Consider the following 16,964-nt stretch of genomic DNA (forward strand, 5'->3'; position numbering starts at 1 on the left):
GTTTGGCAGGTAAGGAGTATGTGTGCAAAATTTGGCATGGATGGGGGCAACGGTTGTGGAGATATGAGCAGGGCAAAAGTGTGACTCACAGACAGACAGACAGACAGACAGACAGACAGACGGACAGCCTGTGGAGGTTTTGGTAGTAAATGCGACCTTACAATATGTAAACTTTATTATAAATAAGTTGTACATAAAAAAAGAGTACAATTGTAATACTAGTCATCAAAAACTACTAATACTGTTTTGCATGTTTGGAATTAATATTAACCTGTGGGCCGCTTTAAGTGAAGGTGGCCCCATGTATGCCTTACAGTATGAGTCCCTGGACCCCACAAACCACACAGTCCTACACCGTTATATACACAGATGGGACATAGTGATAGAACATTGCAAACAAAACCAGGGTAACCTAGAGGTGTGCATAATTTGGGCTGTGTTGCTCATAACCAGAAGTGACCTCTCAGTGTCCTAATAAAAATGAGATAGGCCTAAACTGTCAAATGCAACCATGGAACGGTGGCAATAGTTCAGAATGTATTCAGTGTTGAAAGAAGTACTCACGTGTTTTATGTAAAAGTATTAATATCACAAGGTAGTATTGTAGGTGAGTCCACCTAAAGTGAGTCCAAGTCAAGACCAAGTCTGAGTCAAGACCGAGTGCGGGAGGGGGTCGAGTCCGAGTTGAGACCGAGACCAATGCGGGTCAAGACCAAGTCAAGACCAAGACCAGAGTACCTACAGTACCTACCTCATTTGATAGGTAGCCTACTGTGGAGACAGAAACGAAACATGGAGAGAGAGTATAGGGAAGTGGCATGTAGCAAATGGTCTGGCTGGCCAGGCATCTAATCTAATCTGGCCTTGTGTTGGGGTGGTGGGGGGTTTCTTAAGTTTCTTTACATTTGTAAATTAAATGTGACTCTGGTAGACTTTGAGGGCAAAATTAAAAAGATAGATCTATGTATAACGTCAGGGTTTCTCAGGACATCATAAACATCTTATAGTTCAAGCTATTATTTGAACGAGATTGACACATTTTCCGGTCTATGGGTTTTCTTACTAAACCTTTTACAAACATCATCTAGAAATATTCATTAATGAAAAGTGCCAGACAGCAAAGTTAATGTGAAAGGGCTCCTTATAATATGGGTATAATACAAGTATTTCATTGCATAATTATTTGAGTCAAGTAGTGACTTGACTTGAGTGGACTGAAGAGTCCCAAGTCCCTTAGTCCGAGACCGAGTTGAGTCAATGAAAATTTGGACTCAAGACTTGTCTCGAGACAAGTCATTGACTCAGGTATACAACACTACCACAAGGTAGTTACTCTGTTACAAGTAAAAGTCCAGTAATAAAAATGTACTTGAGTAAAAAGGTACAAGTGTTGGCATCACAATATACAGAACACTAAAAGTAAAAGTATTCATTAGGCAGAATGTCCCATTTCACATGTTTTCAAAATGTATAGACATCTTTTGAAATAAGCAGATCTACAAGCTCACAACACGTCTCTTGTAGGTTGGCTATTTTCAAATAGACAAAGTATATAGTGGTTAAATGTATGTTTTGTAATAATAACCAAAATCTGCTTTCAATCTGCCAGTTTGACAAAATTATTTTTGTACACTTAAATGCAAAACATTAAAGAATATTTAAATGGGCTGGATATTCTTTTTAATAATAATAAAATGAAATAAAAACACTCCTGCACACCTTTATAGAAAAATAAACCATATACATTAGGAACAAAGATCAAACATCTGCACACTGTCTTGTACTTGTGTAACTTTAAATTAATTATGTCATTAATGAGCAATTGTTTATTAATAAAATATACAAAAATACTATAATGAATTAATGATACAGTAGCTTGATATTCAGTATACTCATTATGATTCTACAGATTTGTTGTTTTGCAACCTTCACCTTAAATTCAAAATCTCAAGTCTTTTCCATTGTTCAGAAGCACATTAACAAACACGAGTGTGCACTCATCCAAATGCGAGGACAGCCGTTTTGTGGAAGTCTTGTGCTGAATACTGAATCGGCATCTTGTCAGAAGATTTGCTGAACCTATGGAGTCCTTTACATTAACCCAGTTTTGTAATCCTCATATTGCCATTAATCCATAGTGTATCGATGTCCTTGACCAACGGCACTCTGTGGTGAAAGTGGAAGAGTTGCTCTCCATCTACAAAAACTCGCAGGCGGCTTTGTTCACAACGAATCTCCATCTGGCAAAGAGACAAGAAATAACATTTTGGTCATGAAAAGCTTGAATCATCATCAATCTGTCAATAGAACAATGACCAACTTTGACATTCTATGTTTTACATTCAAATTGACTGGGTTTTCAACAATATGCTGATCCATACAGTACTTAAACTGTGAGTACTCAGAATTACTCTGAGAAAGGTAGCATTTATAGTAGAACAATGTGTGAACTTTTAAGGCCAGACCACACCAATGCAACTCCTTGCAACATGCAACTACTTGCAACCATTATCCCCATTGGCTGTTGCAAGGAGTTGCATTGGTGCCATCGATGGTAAAACTGTTTTGTAGCAAGAGAGTTGCGATTATTTGCACTGGTACGGTCTGGCCTTTAATACTCGTCTCACTCGAACCCATGGACAAAGTAAAAATATTTTCAACACCTCAGCACAAATCTATGATACTTAAAACAAACATCTTAGTAATGCTGTAACTATCGATTATTTTCTTAACAATAATTATATTCATATTCTTTTCCCCGATTAATCAAATAATCTTGATGCAGGGCTTTTTATGAACTTCTTATAGGTCTGTACATTTTCTATATCAAGGAATCAATGTAAAAACACATTAAATTTATTTTTTATAATTGACTAAATCTATAACTTACTTTGTTGTGCAGCAGCATTGTGCAAAAATAGCAGAAATAGTAGATATATAAGCTTACATCATGGTGGGATGCAAAGCTGTGTGAGCATGTAGATCAGTTATTTTCTACACCCCACATTGTTTTGTATAACTAATCAATTCAATTAATTACTTAACGTAAAATGTATGAACAAAAAAGGAAGGGGAAAAAAAAACATATCAACTCAGTGATACACCCATATAGCTTATCATCTGTTGTGTTAAGGTGTGAAACATGAATGTGTGTTGTCCCACACACAGACACAGAGGTGTTGATAATGGTACTTTCATTTGTAACATGCAGTTGAGAACCATAAAACTATCCTACAGAAAAAAGGGTTCATAACTGATATTTTTACCCTGAAAGGCTGATCTCTGATGAAGGGGAAAAAAGGAACGTCTCTCTCTTTGTCACCCCAGGTTCCAGAGACACGGGCCCTCCGGAGGACCTGGCGGTCCTTGAACCTGACACAGAGCTCCAGTGCAACATCTGTGGGAGGTTCCTTTGAGGTTCCACGTCCACATGTAAGGCCAATGTAGAACCTAAGGAGGTGCAGACAGAGCCAAGGCCTGGTTAGCTTTGTAACAAACACTACTTCTATTCAATTTGGTTTCCAGCTCATGGAAACCAAATTGAATAGAATGAACAGCTTTCTACTGAATCATGTTTATCTAATTCATAACACCTGAACTGGCTGCCATAGATTTGGGATAATACTGCTAAGGAAATGACCTCTGTTTCATGGGGAAGATTGAATGGTCTGCCACTCTTCTGTGCTGTGAAACCAAATCATGTGTTACCATGGGAACAAATGAGCTTTCTATGAGTGGATTGTGCTTGCTCAATGAATAACAATGTTGCCATTTTCGTGCCACAAGGTGCGCCACAAGGTGTTCCAAAATCTCCTGACATCACCAGTGGTATCACCAGGAATGCTGGTCTCTCATTGGCTGTTAATGATGACGTTGCCAGAGATCCCTGATTGGACTACGTACACCGACCCTACATCCATACATCCATACACTGATACATTCCCGGCCAATTCAGGGCTACGGTCGTCAAAAAGGGAGACACCGATATACATACATACCCAGCCGATTACAGTATTTGCACGCTCTGCTTGTGCAAGTAACTAGAACTGCACTCTGTCGAGGTGCCAACTAGCTCCTTGTGCACAAGTTGGCCATGTATGTATGGCCTACTTGTGCTTTAGCAGAGCGTGCCATGAGTGAGCACCACTGGTGCAAGTGACATCACCACTGGCATCACCAGGAATGCTGGTCCCTCATTGGCTGTTAATGATGGCATTGTCAGAAATGCTGGTCCCTGATTGGGCTACGGGCTTAAACACACACAGCTACCTACCTACCTCCATATGCAGCCGAAGCGTGCTCTGCTGGCGCAAGTAACTAGAAAGGTGCAATTCTGGGAAATTGCAAGTGTGGTTGCATATTTATATTATATATATCATGATGTGATATCATATATTGTGATGTCACGTGAAGCCTGACCAATCCTCAAAGGGACATTTGTGGTTAATATAGTCTGCATGGGCTTACACACTGCTAATAATAATAATAGATAATAATATAATAATAACTAGACCAGGTCAACCTGGTTGTGCCAGACCCCCTGTCTGTCATCATCATTTATGACATCATGCCTTTTATAGGCATGTCATCATCATGTCATCATCATATATACCCTTTATATAGAAAACCCGGACAGACCGACATTTGCTTATGTAGGCCTACCCATTTCATGGGTCTGGCAATAACTAGAAAGATGCAATTTGAAGTTGCAAGTGTGGTTGCTGACGGTTGCTGACTATATTCTACAGTAAGCTAACTGTCATGTGAAGCTCGACCAATTGATTCCCTATTGATTCCCACTCCCATTGATTCACTATACCCTAGGAGTCAATAAACAGTCTATAAACGTCTATAAACAGTCTATAATTACCCCATAAGTCTATAAAGTTTCCCTAGAACTATAAAGTGTTATGCCCTGTCAGGCAACCACACTAATAATAAATTATTAATTTAATAATACATCCAATATAATATAGTCAATCTCATTATTCAACTGTCAAATTAACCTCAGTATTACACATGTACTATACTCACTCAGACATTCAAGTTCAATGGCAGAGCAGAGCACATACATGTATGCACAAAAGACAGGTTTCACAATTTATAATAGGCCACATAAAATGTGAAAGGGAGAAAGCATGGACTATTACACATTATTGGACAATTGGAGGTTCATTTTACCTGTCAGGCCGTGAGTCCACTATCCCCATCACCATGAGCCTCTTCCCTGGGCGCATCCCACCAGGAATGTGGCCTTTGAAAGGAACCGCCTATAAACACAGTCACAGACAATTATACTACAAAATAAAATAAATATAGGCAACATGGGCAACAGTAGGCTATAACCACTCAACGACAGATATTTATCCTACTGTATGATTTTACCATTACTGTCTCTGATGCCTGATCATCAGGAAAGGATGGACGGAGTTTGTTGTCCACTGATTTGGATGGCGCACGCTCTGACCTCTGTGGAAAGTCCTGTGTCTGAATGGATAGGCAGTTAAGGCACTAATTCACATATCAAAAAATGAGTTAGCAGGCTATTCTCTAATGTAATGTCTAATCTCTACCTATTACACAAACCAAACACGGAAAAAAAGCGCAGGCAAATCATGAGGCAAAACCATTCTGTCAAATTGCAATGCATGAAAGTTATGTACAGCAGGACCTTTTACAACTACAAGAGCTATGTTTTGCAGTTTCACTAAATCACAGCGTGACGTCCTGTGACCATGACCATCACGTGACACGATCACCGAGTTATTATGTCTTTACTACTTATAAGCAAGTCCATTGAATTAATGGGTAAGTTAAGGTGTCATTTATTGTCATCTTTATAAAAAAAATAGCATTTGTCTGATCGGCGTTACGGCGTAAAGTTTTGAAACTAGATTGCCTATGAAATAGCTGATTAGCTGTCAGTCAGTTGTTATGTGAATGTAAATGAGTCTTACCTTTTTACTTCTAAGTGTAACCGTTTCCGCCATCTTTCTTGACCTGTTGGAACAAAACAAAACTTTGGTCTCTTCTCTATCTATCTCAAAGGGACGCACCACAGATGTCCCGCATCCGCAGGTGGGCGGCGATGTCGAGTTGATAGTGATAACGGTAACACTTTCTCATAACCTCCAAAAAAAACTATTAAGTAATACTTTACTAATACATTAGTTAAATATTACTATTACATTACTTAAGCATTTATTAAGCTTCAATTCATGATGAAGTACCATGAATTGATCATTACTTCCTGCTTTAGTAACACTATTAGTTAACAGTGTTACTTAATATATATTAATTCATATGAGCCTACATAGGGGGGTTTGTAGATCTACTTTTTTCTGTAAATTTTATGCCCAGCACGAGTGCTCATATTAGGGGAAGGATATCAAGGATCCAGGGCTAGAGGGGGAAATTGGGACTTGGGAACCAGGCGCAAGGGGCCTTCATTGCTCCACTCGCATCTGACTCTGGGGCCTCGGCCTCGGACCGTAGAGTGGGGACCACCCCCGGGGACCACCTCCAGGGACCCCTGGCAATATGATGACTGTGGACTATATGGCTCTGGAGAAACAGGCGGCCGCCGCTCTGCTCCTATCCGACTTCGGGGACTCGGCCTGGGACTGCAGGTGGCACACGCTCAGGGACCCCCTCCAGGGACCCCTGGAGGTATCGCAGAGCTCTGGGGACCCCCTGGCTGCACCGCGCCGCCTCCTGCTGGAAAAATTACCTCTCCAACGGAGCTGCTCACGGGGGATTCTCAGGGACCACCGCTCCGGGGACCCCCAGGACGGAAGCAAAAGCGGTTGCGCCTAGTGGAGGACCCCTGCAGCCTGCTAAAAAGGCCGTAACTCAGCCCCTGACACTGGTTGGTCCACTGTTACTTAATAGTTAGTTACTTAATAGTTAGTTAATAGTTAGGTGGAGTTTGAAGTAAAGTGACACATTATTATTATTAACTAATGAGGTACTAATGAGGAACTAATACTTACTTGGAGCCCCAAGTAAAGTGACACACTATGCATTATTAAGTAATGTTGAAAGTCATTAAGTAATGAATAAACAAGACAACATTTGCTTCTCAATGATTTATTCTCAATTTATTCAAAAAGACAAAAAGTTGACCGTAATATCATTGTAAACACAAGGCAGCTATTGCAGAACTAACCATTGTAAACCCAAAGAAATATGAAGAATTAAAGGGATATTCCACTTTCAAAAAAACATTTGGTAATTTTATCGTCTAATCAGGCTTTTATGAACACCCTGAACAGTTTTTAATTTACTTCATTCAATATTTAGAAATCTGATGTAAATGTTATCAGGCCCTCCAGGCCCAGGTTCTCTCCCCACACACCCATTGTAACTTCAAACATTTTAACCATGATAGATTCTTTAAAAACACCCATTATTTTTCTGGTGACTCATACTACCCTCCTAATACGTGAGCAGGCCGTGTTTTTTCAATAACTTTTTTTCATTTATTTGTAATAAAATATTGTATTACATTTTTTTCATTTTCCAGAAGAATTATTAAAAACAAATACGGTGCACACACAAGTAGATAAAACGGTACTTTTAAAAAAACAGACGGAAGGTGGTGAAGCTTGTACAAAAAGGAAGGATTAAGACCAGCGCTTACATCAAGGCTAAAGTTGACCATAATACCATTGTAAACCAGGAAGCTATTACAGAACTAGCCTAATACCTTTACTTTCTTACTTGGAATCAATATATTACATCAAAAAGATGTAGGCACTCAGAAGTTAAAGGGAGGAACAACCTTTATTTCATTATTCTAAAAAGCCGACATGTTTCGACCAGAAGCTGGTCATCATCAGGGCATACTGAGATATGCCCTGATGCCCAGTATGCCCTGATGATGAACAGCTTCTGGTCGAAACATGTCGGCTTTTTAGAATAATGAAATAAAGGTTGTTCCTCCCCTTTTAACTTCTGAGTGCCTGGATCACTTTTTTCTTTTTGATGACTTGATCCCGTCGATCCAAGAGCACCATATTGACTTGTTTTTACTAGTCGTATTCTCCGAAGAGCACCTGGTTTTCTCTCCCTCTCTCTATATATTACATATTGCTTTCTCCCCCACCCACCCCCACCAGCAAAAAAAAGAAAAAAAGGGAGATGTACAATAACACAACCTGTTTAGCCAGTTCCTTTTTAAACTGAATAATTTCTTTGAATAATAATCATAATAAGAATCACCAATCAGCCAAAATGTCTATAAAATGTAGAAGCACTCCTGGCCTTTAAAACAGGCAGTCGACAAAAAGTAATACGTAATATTATAATAAAGTATATTTTTTTCAAAGTAATATGGTATGATATTACTGTTTTGGCAGCGGAATCCCTTACTGTACTCATTACTGGCTAAAGTAATAATATTATAGTAATATATTAGGCTACTAGTAACTAGTACTGCCCAACATTGAAAATGAGAAATTAATAATAGTCTTTTTCAGTTTGCCCAACTCTGCTACACTGTGCTAAAGAACCACATGCATTAAGGATCTGAAAAAGAGCTTCTTGATATAAACATGTAGTTTAAATATGTAGTTTTTCTTGATTTCACATCATTTGACATAGGGGCAAGGGTGGCGGAGATCTGAGTAGGTCAAAAGTGTGACATGACAGACAGACTGACTCACTGACAGCCGGTGGATACAACAACTTGAGTATTTAAAATAAAAAATAAAAAGCCGGCAAAAAAGAAAACTGTATTTCCCAAAGTTTTAGGTTTTGATCGATCTAGATGGGGCCCTTTAATTCTGTATCTGACATTGTTCAGATTGTTTTTTGTGAGGGATGAGGGGAATCAACGTTGCACCATCAGTGTTCCCTGGGTTAGCTCACCTCCCAGTATGCACTGTTTATCTATAGATCTGGGGAACTTTGTCGGGTCGTGGGAATGGAGAATGTGGACCCTCACATACACCTGGGCTCCTCAGTGAATGGGAAGGGATGTGCTGTCCTTTTCTCCATGTGAAGCACTCCAGGGGATGATGGTAGTTGGAATCTTCACCACCTAATAATTAAACCCAAAATACACACTTAGACAAATGACATGTTCCTCCACTAACAAAACAATAATACAATCATTGTTTCAGCATGTAAAATAAATCCTGACAACATTTTGGCTATTACATCTATAAACATAACCAGTAGTTTGTTGAATCAACCCAACAGTTATTAACTCACCGATAATCAATGGCACAGACTGCAAGTCACCTAGCATTAAGAATAAGGATGAAAGTATTGGTATCAAAATGTACTGAAAAGTATCAAGTAAAAAGAAAAGTTTGAAAATAGCCGATCTACAAGCTCACAACGTGTCGCGATACAACACGTTGTGAGCTTGTAGATCGCTATTTTCAAACAGCCACGGTATAAAATAGGGTTACATTTTATGTATGTTTTGTTATATTATACATTTTATCTACAAAGTAATTAGTAACCAAAGTTTTCAAATGAATGTAGTGGAGTAAAAGTACAATATTTAGATCTGAGATGTAGTGGAGTAGAAGTAAAAGTACTGAAAATTGGAAATTCTCAAGTAAAGTACATACTAAGTAAATGTACTTAGTTACTTTACAACACTGCACTTGGCACAGTAACTGTTCGGGAGGTTTGAAAGGACTGTATGAGTACTATGAGTTTGTCACATTCGCCCCCGGGGCGTTGGTAAGAACACAGTTGACAGGAGATTGAAGATGGGTTTTATGGCAGCTTTACTTTGTTATAGGCACAGTCAGGTAGGCAAGGCAGTCAGGTAGAAATACAGGCATGGGTTGCAGACAGCACTGGGTGCTACGGATTAGTGAGTGTGGTTCTGCAGTAAACAGATGGGAGAACAATAGCCAGTATTAGCACAAATACCATACATGCAGTAAATATCCCCACATATCACATTATGGCAATAATATAAAATAGTAGGCATTCATATCCATTAACTGACTGAGATACACAAGTATGTGATTAGATATGACTGAGCTACCATAAACATCCATAGAATACCAGTAACATACAGGCTGCTTAAGGGTCAGGTGTAAACCAGTAACTCTAATAATAATAAAGTAATGATAATAAAGTAGACAAAGGGCCGCCCGCAACGGCGGGACAACACAAAATGGCGGCGCCCATAGAGTATACATGTCCAAACTTACTGACCACAGACAGAACTGAATGACATGCTGGATAAAGTGATTTACCTCTAGTAACATACAGTATGTACATACCAGTCCCAAATACACTCAAATACACACTTTGTATCACAGATGAACTATATTGCACATGCGCTCGGGCACGTAACAGGGACGCTGACATGAAGAGTGATAAATCAATCAATATCAAAAAGACCAGCATCGGAGCCTAAATAACAACACAAACAGGCAGAACTCTAATAAGCATTAACCAATAATTAACTTACGATCGTCAGCAACGCACACAGGCACGTAGTGCTGAATAATACACTTGTAGGCGAGTGAATATATGTGGCTGTTATTCACCGCTACGGACATTGAATGAGAACGTGAACCATAATGCAGCGCGCCTTAAGGTGGCGCAGGTAAACAGCGCTCACCGTTCTTAAGGTGGTAATTATTAAGGTGGCCTTTTTAACAGTAACATTGGTGTGGTCTAAACAGGAAATAATAATGTCAATAAAAGGTACAAAACAAAGATAGGAATAATATTCTATATGATTATACAATCAACTTAAACATAAATCAGTTAGATAAAACAACTACCAATTGATATCAAATGCTCACTACACAGCATTAGTGTAGGCTAGGAAATGGCATAGCTCACAAACATTTCCTTCAAATACAACCAAGGTATAAATTCCTCCTGTCAGCTAACATTTAACCAAAAACATAAGGAACGTGGAAGAGGAGAAAAGTCCTGGTGAGGTAGAAATGTCTCTTGAGCAGGACTGAGAGTGACTGGCTTCTGTGTGGAAAGTTGAGACTGACTCTAATCAGAATACAGGTGTAGGGAATTAACAGGTGCAGCGAGTTCACCTAATTAGGCCTAGGCTGGGGTTGCCATGGCAATCAATTGGCACAGTACTTTTCCACTGCCATAGTCTTAAGCCTTGTCTACAGCAATCACAGAGCAAATCTCCATTTTCTATTATAATTCAGGCATGGTAATTACTAGTTTCAATGAACATGCCTGAATTATAATAGAAAATGGAGTGAATACAGTTTCTGTTGATTTATAAAGTGCTAAAAACGATCTAAAGGTGCTTTTAAAAATAATAAATTTAAGTTCTATGAATGCACTTTGCTCTACTGTCTTCAAGTTGTTTAAAGTGACTATCTATGTACATAGAAGGGAAAACGTTGAAAAAACTAACAAACAGGGTGTCTCACAGGTTTCTGCAAAGGTTAAAATTACCTGGCTCTGTGATTGCCACCCTAAGTGGCCAATCAGTGAGCCTCTGTGCCTTTTAGGTCCATCCCAGTAGTATTCTACTTCCTGTACTATATAATCAGACAACTTCCTGTTTCCTGTCAAAACACATGCTGCATTTCATGTACATGTGCTGACATACAGAGAGAAGTACAATCCTTTGCAATCCGCTTGGTAAGCCTAAAAAATTATCTTCCAATTCCAATCATCCACATTCTTAATGTTGTTAGACAACTCCTGGTGTGTATATTGTATCATTTTTAACTTTGTAGAGCAGTGTGTGACCGGGTGTTGCAGATCACTAACCAGACAAGTGATTTGCAGTCTGTGCCATTGAATCCATTGATCAGTGGTGAGTTAGACAATGTGTAACTGTTGGGTTGATTTAACAAACTGATTATTATGTTTATGGATGTTACATGCTGAAACATTGTTTTGTTACTGGAGGAACATTCATTAAGTGTGTATTTTGGGTCTAGTGATTGAAGAGGTACATTTTAGCTCTCACCTGTTGGCACCCAGGGAGAGATATTAAACCTGTTTGAGCCATTAATGCCTCCAAGTTACTGCACAATAACACTCTTTTGGACAAATTATGGTGCACAATACACAATTTACATAATTTCATTGTAAATTAAAGAAGAATTTTATAGAATTAAAATTTTGGTTAAAAAGAACAGTTCATTGATTATTTTAATATATTTTAAAGAAAATAAGTGCTTTGATCACTTTTGAATGATTTTCAGTGTACTTTGACAGTACACGATTACAACAAAAGAAGACCTAATGAAGCTAATTAATCCAAGTTAAAAGGTGTTAATTCATGCCAATTCAGAGATTTTATAACGTGTGTGTGTGTGTGTGTGTGTGTGTGTGTGTGTGTGTGTGTGTGTGTGTGTGTGTGTGTGTGTGTGTGTGTGTGTGTGTGTGTGTGTGTGTGTGTGTGTGTGTGTGTGTGTGTGTGTGTGTGAATAACACATGCTATTGGGTCCTCCACCATCATCCCCTGGAGTGCTTTATGTGGAGAAGAGGACAGCGCCCTTCCCATGAGGAGCCCAGGTGTATGTGAGGGTCCACATTCTCCATTCCTCACGACCCAGCAACGTTCCCCAGATCTATAGATTCCCAGTGCATACTGGGTGGTGAGCTAACCCAGGGAACACTGATGGTGCAATGTTGATTCCCCTCCTCCCTCACATACTGTGTAGTAGGACATAAAAACAATCAGAACAATGTAAGATACAGAATTAAAGGGCCCCAACTAGAGGGATCAAAACCTAAATCTTTGGGAAAGACAGTTTTCTTTTTTGCCGTCTTTTTCTTTTCTTTTATTTAAATACTCAAGTTGTTGTATTTTTGCGACCGCCAGGTCTCAGTTACTATCAAAACCTCCACCGGCTGTCAGTCGGTCAGTCTGTCCATCATGTCACACTTTTGCCCTACTCATATCTCCGCCACCCTTGCCCCTATCCATGCCAAACTTTGCACACACACTCCTTGGCATTTCTTACATGGCCCTCTTCTAGTGCCACCATGAGGCTGATTCTTGCAAAACACATTTTTGGACACCTACAGATTTTGCCCTAAAATCACACAAAGCGGTACACAGTATCTCTAAAGTGATGTCATCAACATGGATCTGTCCCATTTCCCATATTCCCTTCCTGATTGGCTACCATTGCCTTCTAAAGTTTGTGTATGCGACCTGACGGTCGATTATCTCCCGATTAGGGAGTATTACTGGTTTCTATGTTGGTTGTAATAAGTGATCACTCAATAATCTGAATTCACTGTTATCTGTGTCATTACTGGTATGCAACACTGTCTCTTAAAACACTAGAATTCTTCTGATACTAGTCCAGTTTTTTTTCTGTGATAAAAAACAAATGTTTTTTCTTTTATTTTTAATAATTCTTCTGGAAAATGAAAAGAATGTAATACAATATTTTATTACAAATAAATGAAAAAAGTATAGAAAAAACACGGCCTGCTCACGTATTAGGAGGGTAGTATGAGTCACCAGAAAAATAATGGGTGTTTTTAAAGAATCTATCATGGTTAAAATGGAGTTTGAAGTTACAATGGGTGTGTGTGGGGAGAGGCCCTGGGCCTGGAGGGCCTAATAACATTTACATCAGATATCGAAATATTGAATGAAGCAAATTAAAAACTGTTCAGGGTGTTCATAAAAGCCTGATTAGACGATAAAATTACCAAAGTTTTTTTGAAAGTGGAATATCCCTTTAATTCTTCATATTTCTTTGGGTTAACAATGGTTAGTTCTATTACGGTCAACTTTTTGTATTTTTTTCCTTTGTGAATAAATTGAGAATAAATCATTGAGAAGCAAATGTTGTCTTGTTTATTCATTACTTAATGACTTTCAACATTACTTAATAATGCATAGTGTCTCACTTTACTTGGGGCTCCAAGTAAGTATTAGTTCCTCATTAGTACCTCATTAGTTAATAATAATAATGTGTCACTTTACTTCAAACTCCACCTAACTATTAACTAACTATTAAGTAACTATTAACTAACTATTAAGTAACTAGTAACTAACTATTAAGTAACAGTTGGACCAACCAGTGTCAGGGGCTGAGTTACGGCCTTTTTAGCAGGCTGCAGGGGTCCTCCACTAGGCGCAACCACTTTTGCTTCCGTCCTGGGGGTCCCCGGAGCGGTGGTCCCTGAGAATCCCCCGTGAGCAGCTCCGTTGGAGAGGTAATTTTTCCAGCAGGAGGCGGCGCGGTGCAGCCAGGGGGTCCCCAGAGCTCTGCGATACCTCCAGGGGTCCCTGGAGGGGGTCCCTGAGCGTGTGCCACCTGCAGTCCCAGGCAGAGTCCCCGAAGTCGGATAGGAGCAGAGCGGCGGCCGCCTGTTTCTCCAGAGCCATATAGTCCACAGTCATATTGCCAGGGGTCCCTGGAGGTGGTCCCCGGGGGTGGTCCCCACTCTGCGGTCCGAGGCCGAGGCCCCAGAGTCGGATGCGAGTGGAGCAATGAAGGCCCCTTGCGCCTGGTTCCCAAGTCCCAATTTCCCCCTCTAGCCCTGGATCCTTGGTATCCTTCCCCTAATATGAGCACTCGTGCTGGGCATAAAATTTACAGAAAAAAGTAGATCTACAAACCCCCCTATGTAGGCTCATATGAATTAATATATATTAAGTAACACCCTTAACTAATAGTGTTACTAAAGCAGGAAGTAATGATCAATTCATGGTACTTCATGGTACTTCATCATGAATTGAAGCTTAATAAATGCTTAAGTAATGTCTAAGTAATGTAATAGTAATACTTAACTAATGTATTAGTAAAGTATTACTTACTAGTTTTTTTTGGAGGTTATGAGAAAGTGTTACCGTGATAACTAACTACACGCTGGAGGACCTGTTTGTCTGGCTTGGGTTCTCTTGACTCTTGAAGAGTGCTGACGTAGCCTGACCAAAACTAGCTCCCTGCATCAGTAACTTGCTTTTCTTGCAGTTTGGCTCTAATCTCCCAGAGAACTCAGAAGCACACAGAAGGCTGTTTAATAGGCTATACTTGACTTAAGCCATTTGGAAGTTATTGTTTATAAATAGGCCTATGCACAGCCATCATGTGTAAATTATACAAATTTCATTCAGTCAATAGGCTTAGCCTATATCTAATGTCTTATATCTTCTAAGCTGATAGATAGCCTATTTCTAGAAATATCTTCTAAGCTGATATTGCCATAATGTTATTTTTGTATCCATGTTTTTTGCAAACTGTAAAAAATACATGGGCTGGCTCAGAGTTACAGTAGACCATTGGACTGAATAGAGTGAAAGGGGGACAGACAGTGAAGGTATTACAAATGCACATTTCAATAACATATATTTGTAGGCTACTCTGGACTTTAGACTGAGAAAAGTCAATAATCAGTGAATGAGATCATTGTAGACTTCCATTTGCAGAAGTTGTAAAATCTAGGGTCTATTCACAGGCTTAATTAGGAAATGCAACTTTGAGTCCAGTTGTTACACAGCTCTTATTAACTGCAATTGTTTCAAATCAAATCATAATCAAAATACTTAACCTTTTATGTAAAACATACTACTAATGTTAGGACAGAGTATAGGCTACACTATTGTATACTGTATGTATGTTATTAGTTCATAAAATATTGTGTAAATGTAATCAATTTGAAACTTTATGACATATTATTATATATATATAAAACTATATATAGATATCACTTGTGTTGGTAACTGGTCAGTGGTCACTAATACTCACTATGGTAACTCTCTGTCATTTAATTTATTTTAGGCCTATATATTCTTTATATTTCCTTCCATCCATCTTTCTTGTTTTTGTACATGGTAGGCTAGCTCCCAGGTGTAATTAAAAGTGCAAAGCTTGGAGAGTAGGCCTATGCATGCCCAGAAGTTGCCTGGTTAATAAACCAGACCGAACACAACAACACCCCCTGGCGGTAGTGGTGTTAGAGGCTGGCAACGCCAGGCAAGCTCAGAAGACCACTGGATAAGTAAAGGCTATAAAACATATACTGTCCCTCTACAGAGGGTGGTGCTAGAGGATAGGTCTTTGGAAAAGTGTTCCTGGTGTGCATGGAGGAAATGTGCTGTGTATTGTTGTGGAAGAAAAGATGCAGCACACAGCCACCAGATCTGTGTTACTGTTCAAATTTCAAACTCAGTGTACAAATCCATTTGTTACACTGTCAGAGTTATAGACCTGTATGGGTCAATTTAGACACCCCTAAGGAACCCACAGTCCCTGGAATCCACTTTGAGAACCACTGTTGTAGTAGATAGAAAGCACACACAAAGACGGTGGTGGAAAAAGCATTCCCAAGTCTTACCTGAGTAAAAGCACCAATACTGGCTGCAAAGTAATAAGGTCAATATAAGGGCAAGGCAATACTGCATTGGCAGAATCCACCTCATAGGTACAATAAAGGTATGGTGTGACCATGCCCTTATGCAGAATGTCCCACTGCACACGTTTTCAAATGTATAAACATCCTTTGATACAATGTATTGTGAGCTTGTAGATCGGCTATTTTCAAATGGCCAAAATATATAGGGTTGAAGTGAAGTGGTTAATGTATGTTTTGTAATACTAATATATAGTAAGTTGCAACTTAAGTTTTCAATAATTGTATAGTGGAGTAAAAGTACAATACTTGTCTCTGAGATGTAGTCCAGTAGAAGAAAAAGCAATATATAGAAAATTGGAAATACTCCAGTAAAGTAAAAGTACTTCAAAATTGCACAGTACTTGAGTACATGTACTTACCGGTACTTACTTTCCACCACTGATTGGGTCCAGTGAAACAGAATTCAGAAAGAATCAATGCAAGCTCAAATACTTACCAAGTCTGCAGTTCTACAACAGGATGTGGTGATAGCTTGTTACACGTTTTAAACCATTCCTTTCATTCAGCTAAAAACCTAAAATATAAATACAAAACTTCCAATGTCTGCGTTTAACTTTTCACATGAATTACGACCCATTAACTGCACTGAGCAGACATGTCCTTTTACT

At 39.1% G+C, this 16,964-nt stretch overlaps 1 protein-coding gene and 1 long non-coding RNA gene across 3 annotated transcripts; one reads left to right on the top strand and one right to left on the bottom strand.

Moving 5' to 3' along the window:
• Positions 1–1,717: 1,717 nt before the first annotated feature.
• Positions 1,718–16,964, bottom strand: LOC308281301 (galectin-related protein-like). 2 transcript variants are annotated; one of them, XM_080721447.1, is made up of 7 exons: positions 16,793–16,964; positions 16,279–16,301; positions 5,958–6,000; positions 5,386–5,487; positions 5,182–5,270; positions 3,267–3,450; positions 1,718–2,240 (listed from the first exon to the last, which is right to left on the bottom strand). In XM_080721447.1, exons 3-7 carry the CDS (start codon positions 5,988–5,990, stop codon positions 2,097–2,099), a joined length of 552 nt encoding a protein of 183 aa, XP_080577573.1. In that variant the 5' UTR covers positions 5,991–6,000; positions 16,279–16,301; positions 16,793–16,964; the 3' UTR covers positions 1,718–2,096. The 2 variants fall into 2 exon arrangements, with proteins under 2 accessions (XP_080577573.1, XP_080577572.1); XM_080721446.1 differs by lacking the exon at positions 16,279–16,301.
• Positions 11,545–13,781, top strand: LOC308281303. Its single transcript, XR_013961831.1, has 3 exons — positions 11,545–11,604; positions 11,703–11,782; positions 12,443–13,781. It is a non-coding gene; the product is annotated as an uncharacterized lncRNA (long non-coding RNA).

The sequence above is a fragment of the Nannobrachium achirus genome, assembly GCF_963921795.1.
Source record: "Nannobrachium achirus genome assembly, chromosome: 3".
Taxonomy (NCBI): Eukaryota; Metazoa; Chordata; class Actinopteri; order Myctophiformes; family Myctophidae; genus Nannobrachium; species Nannobrachium achirus.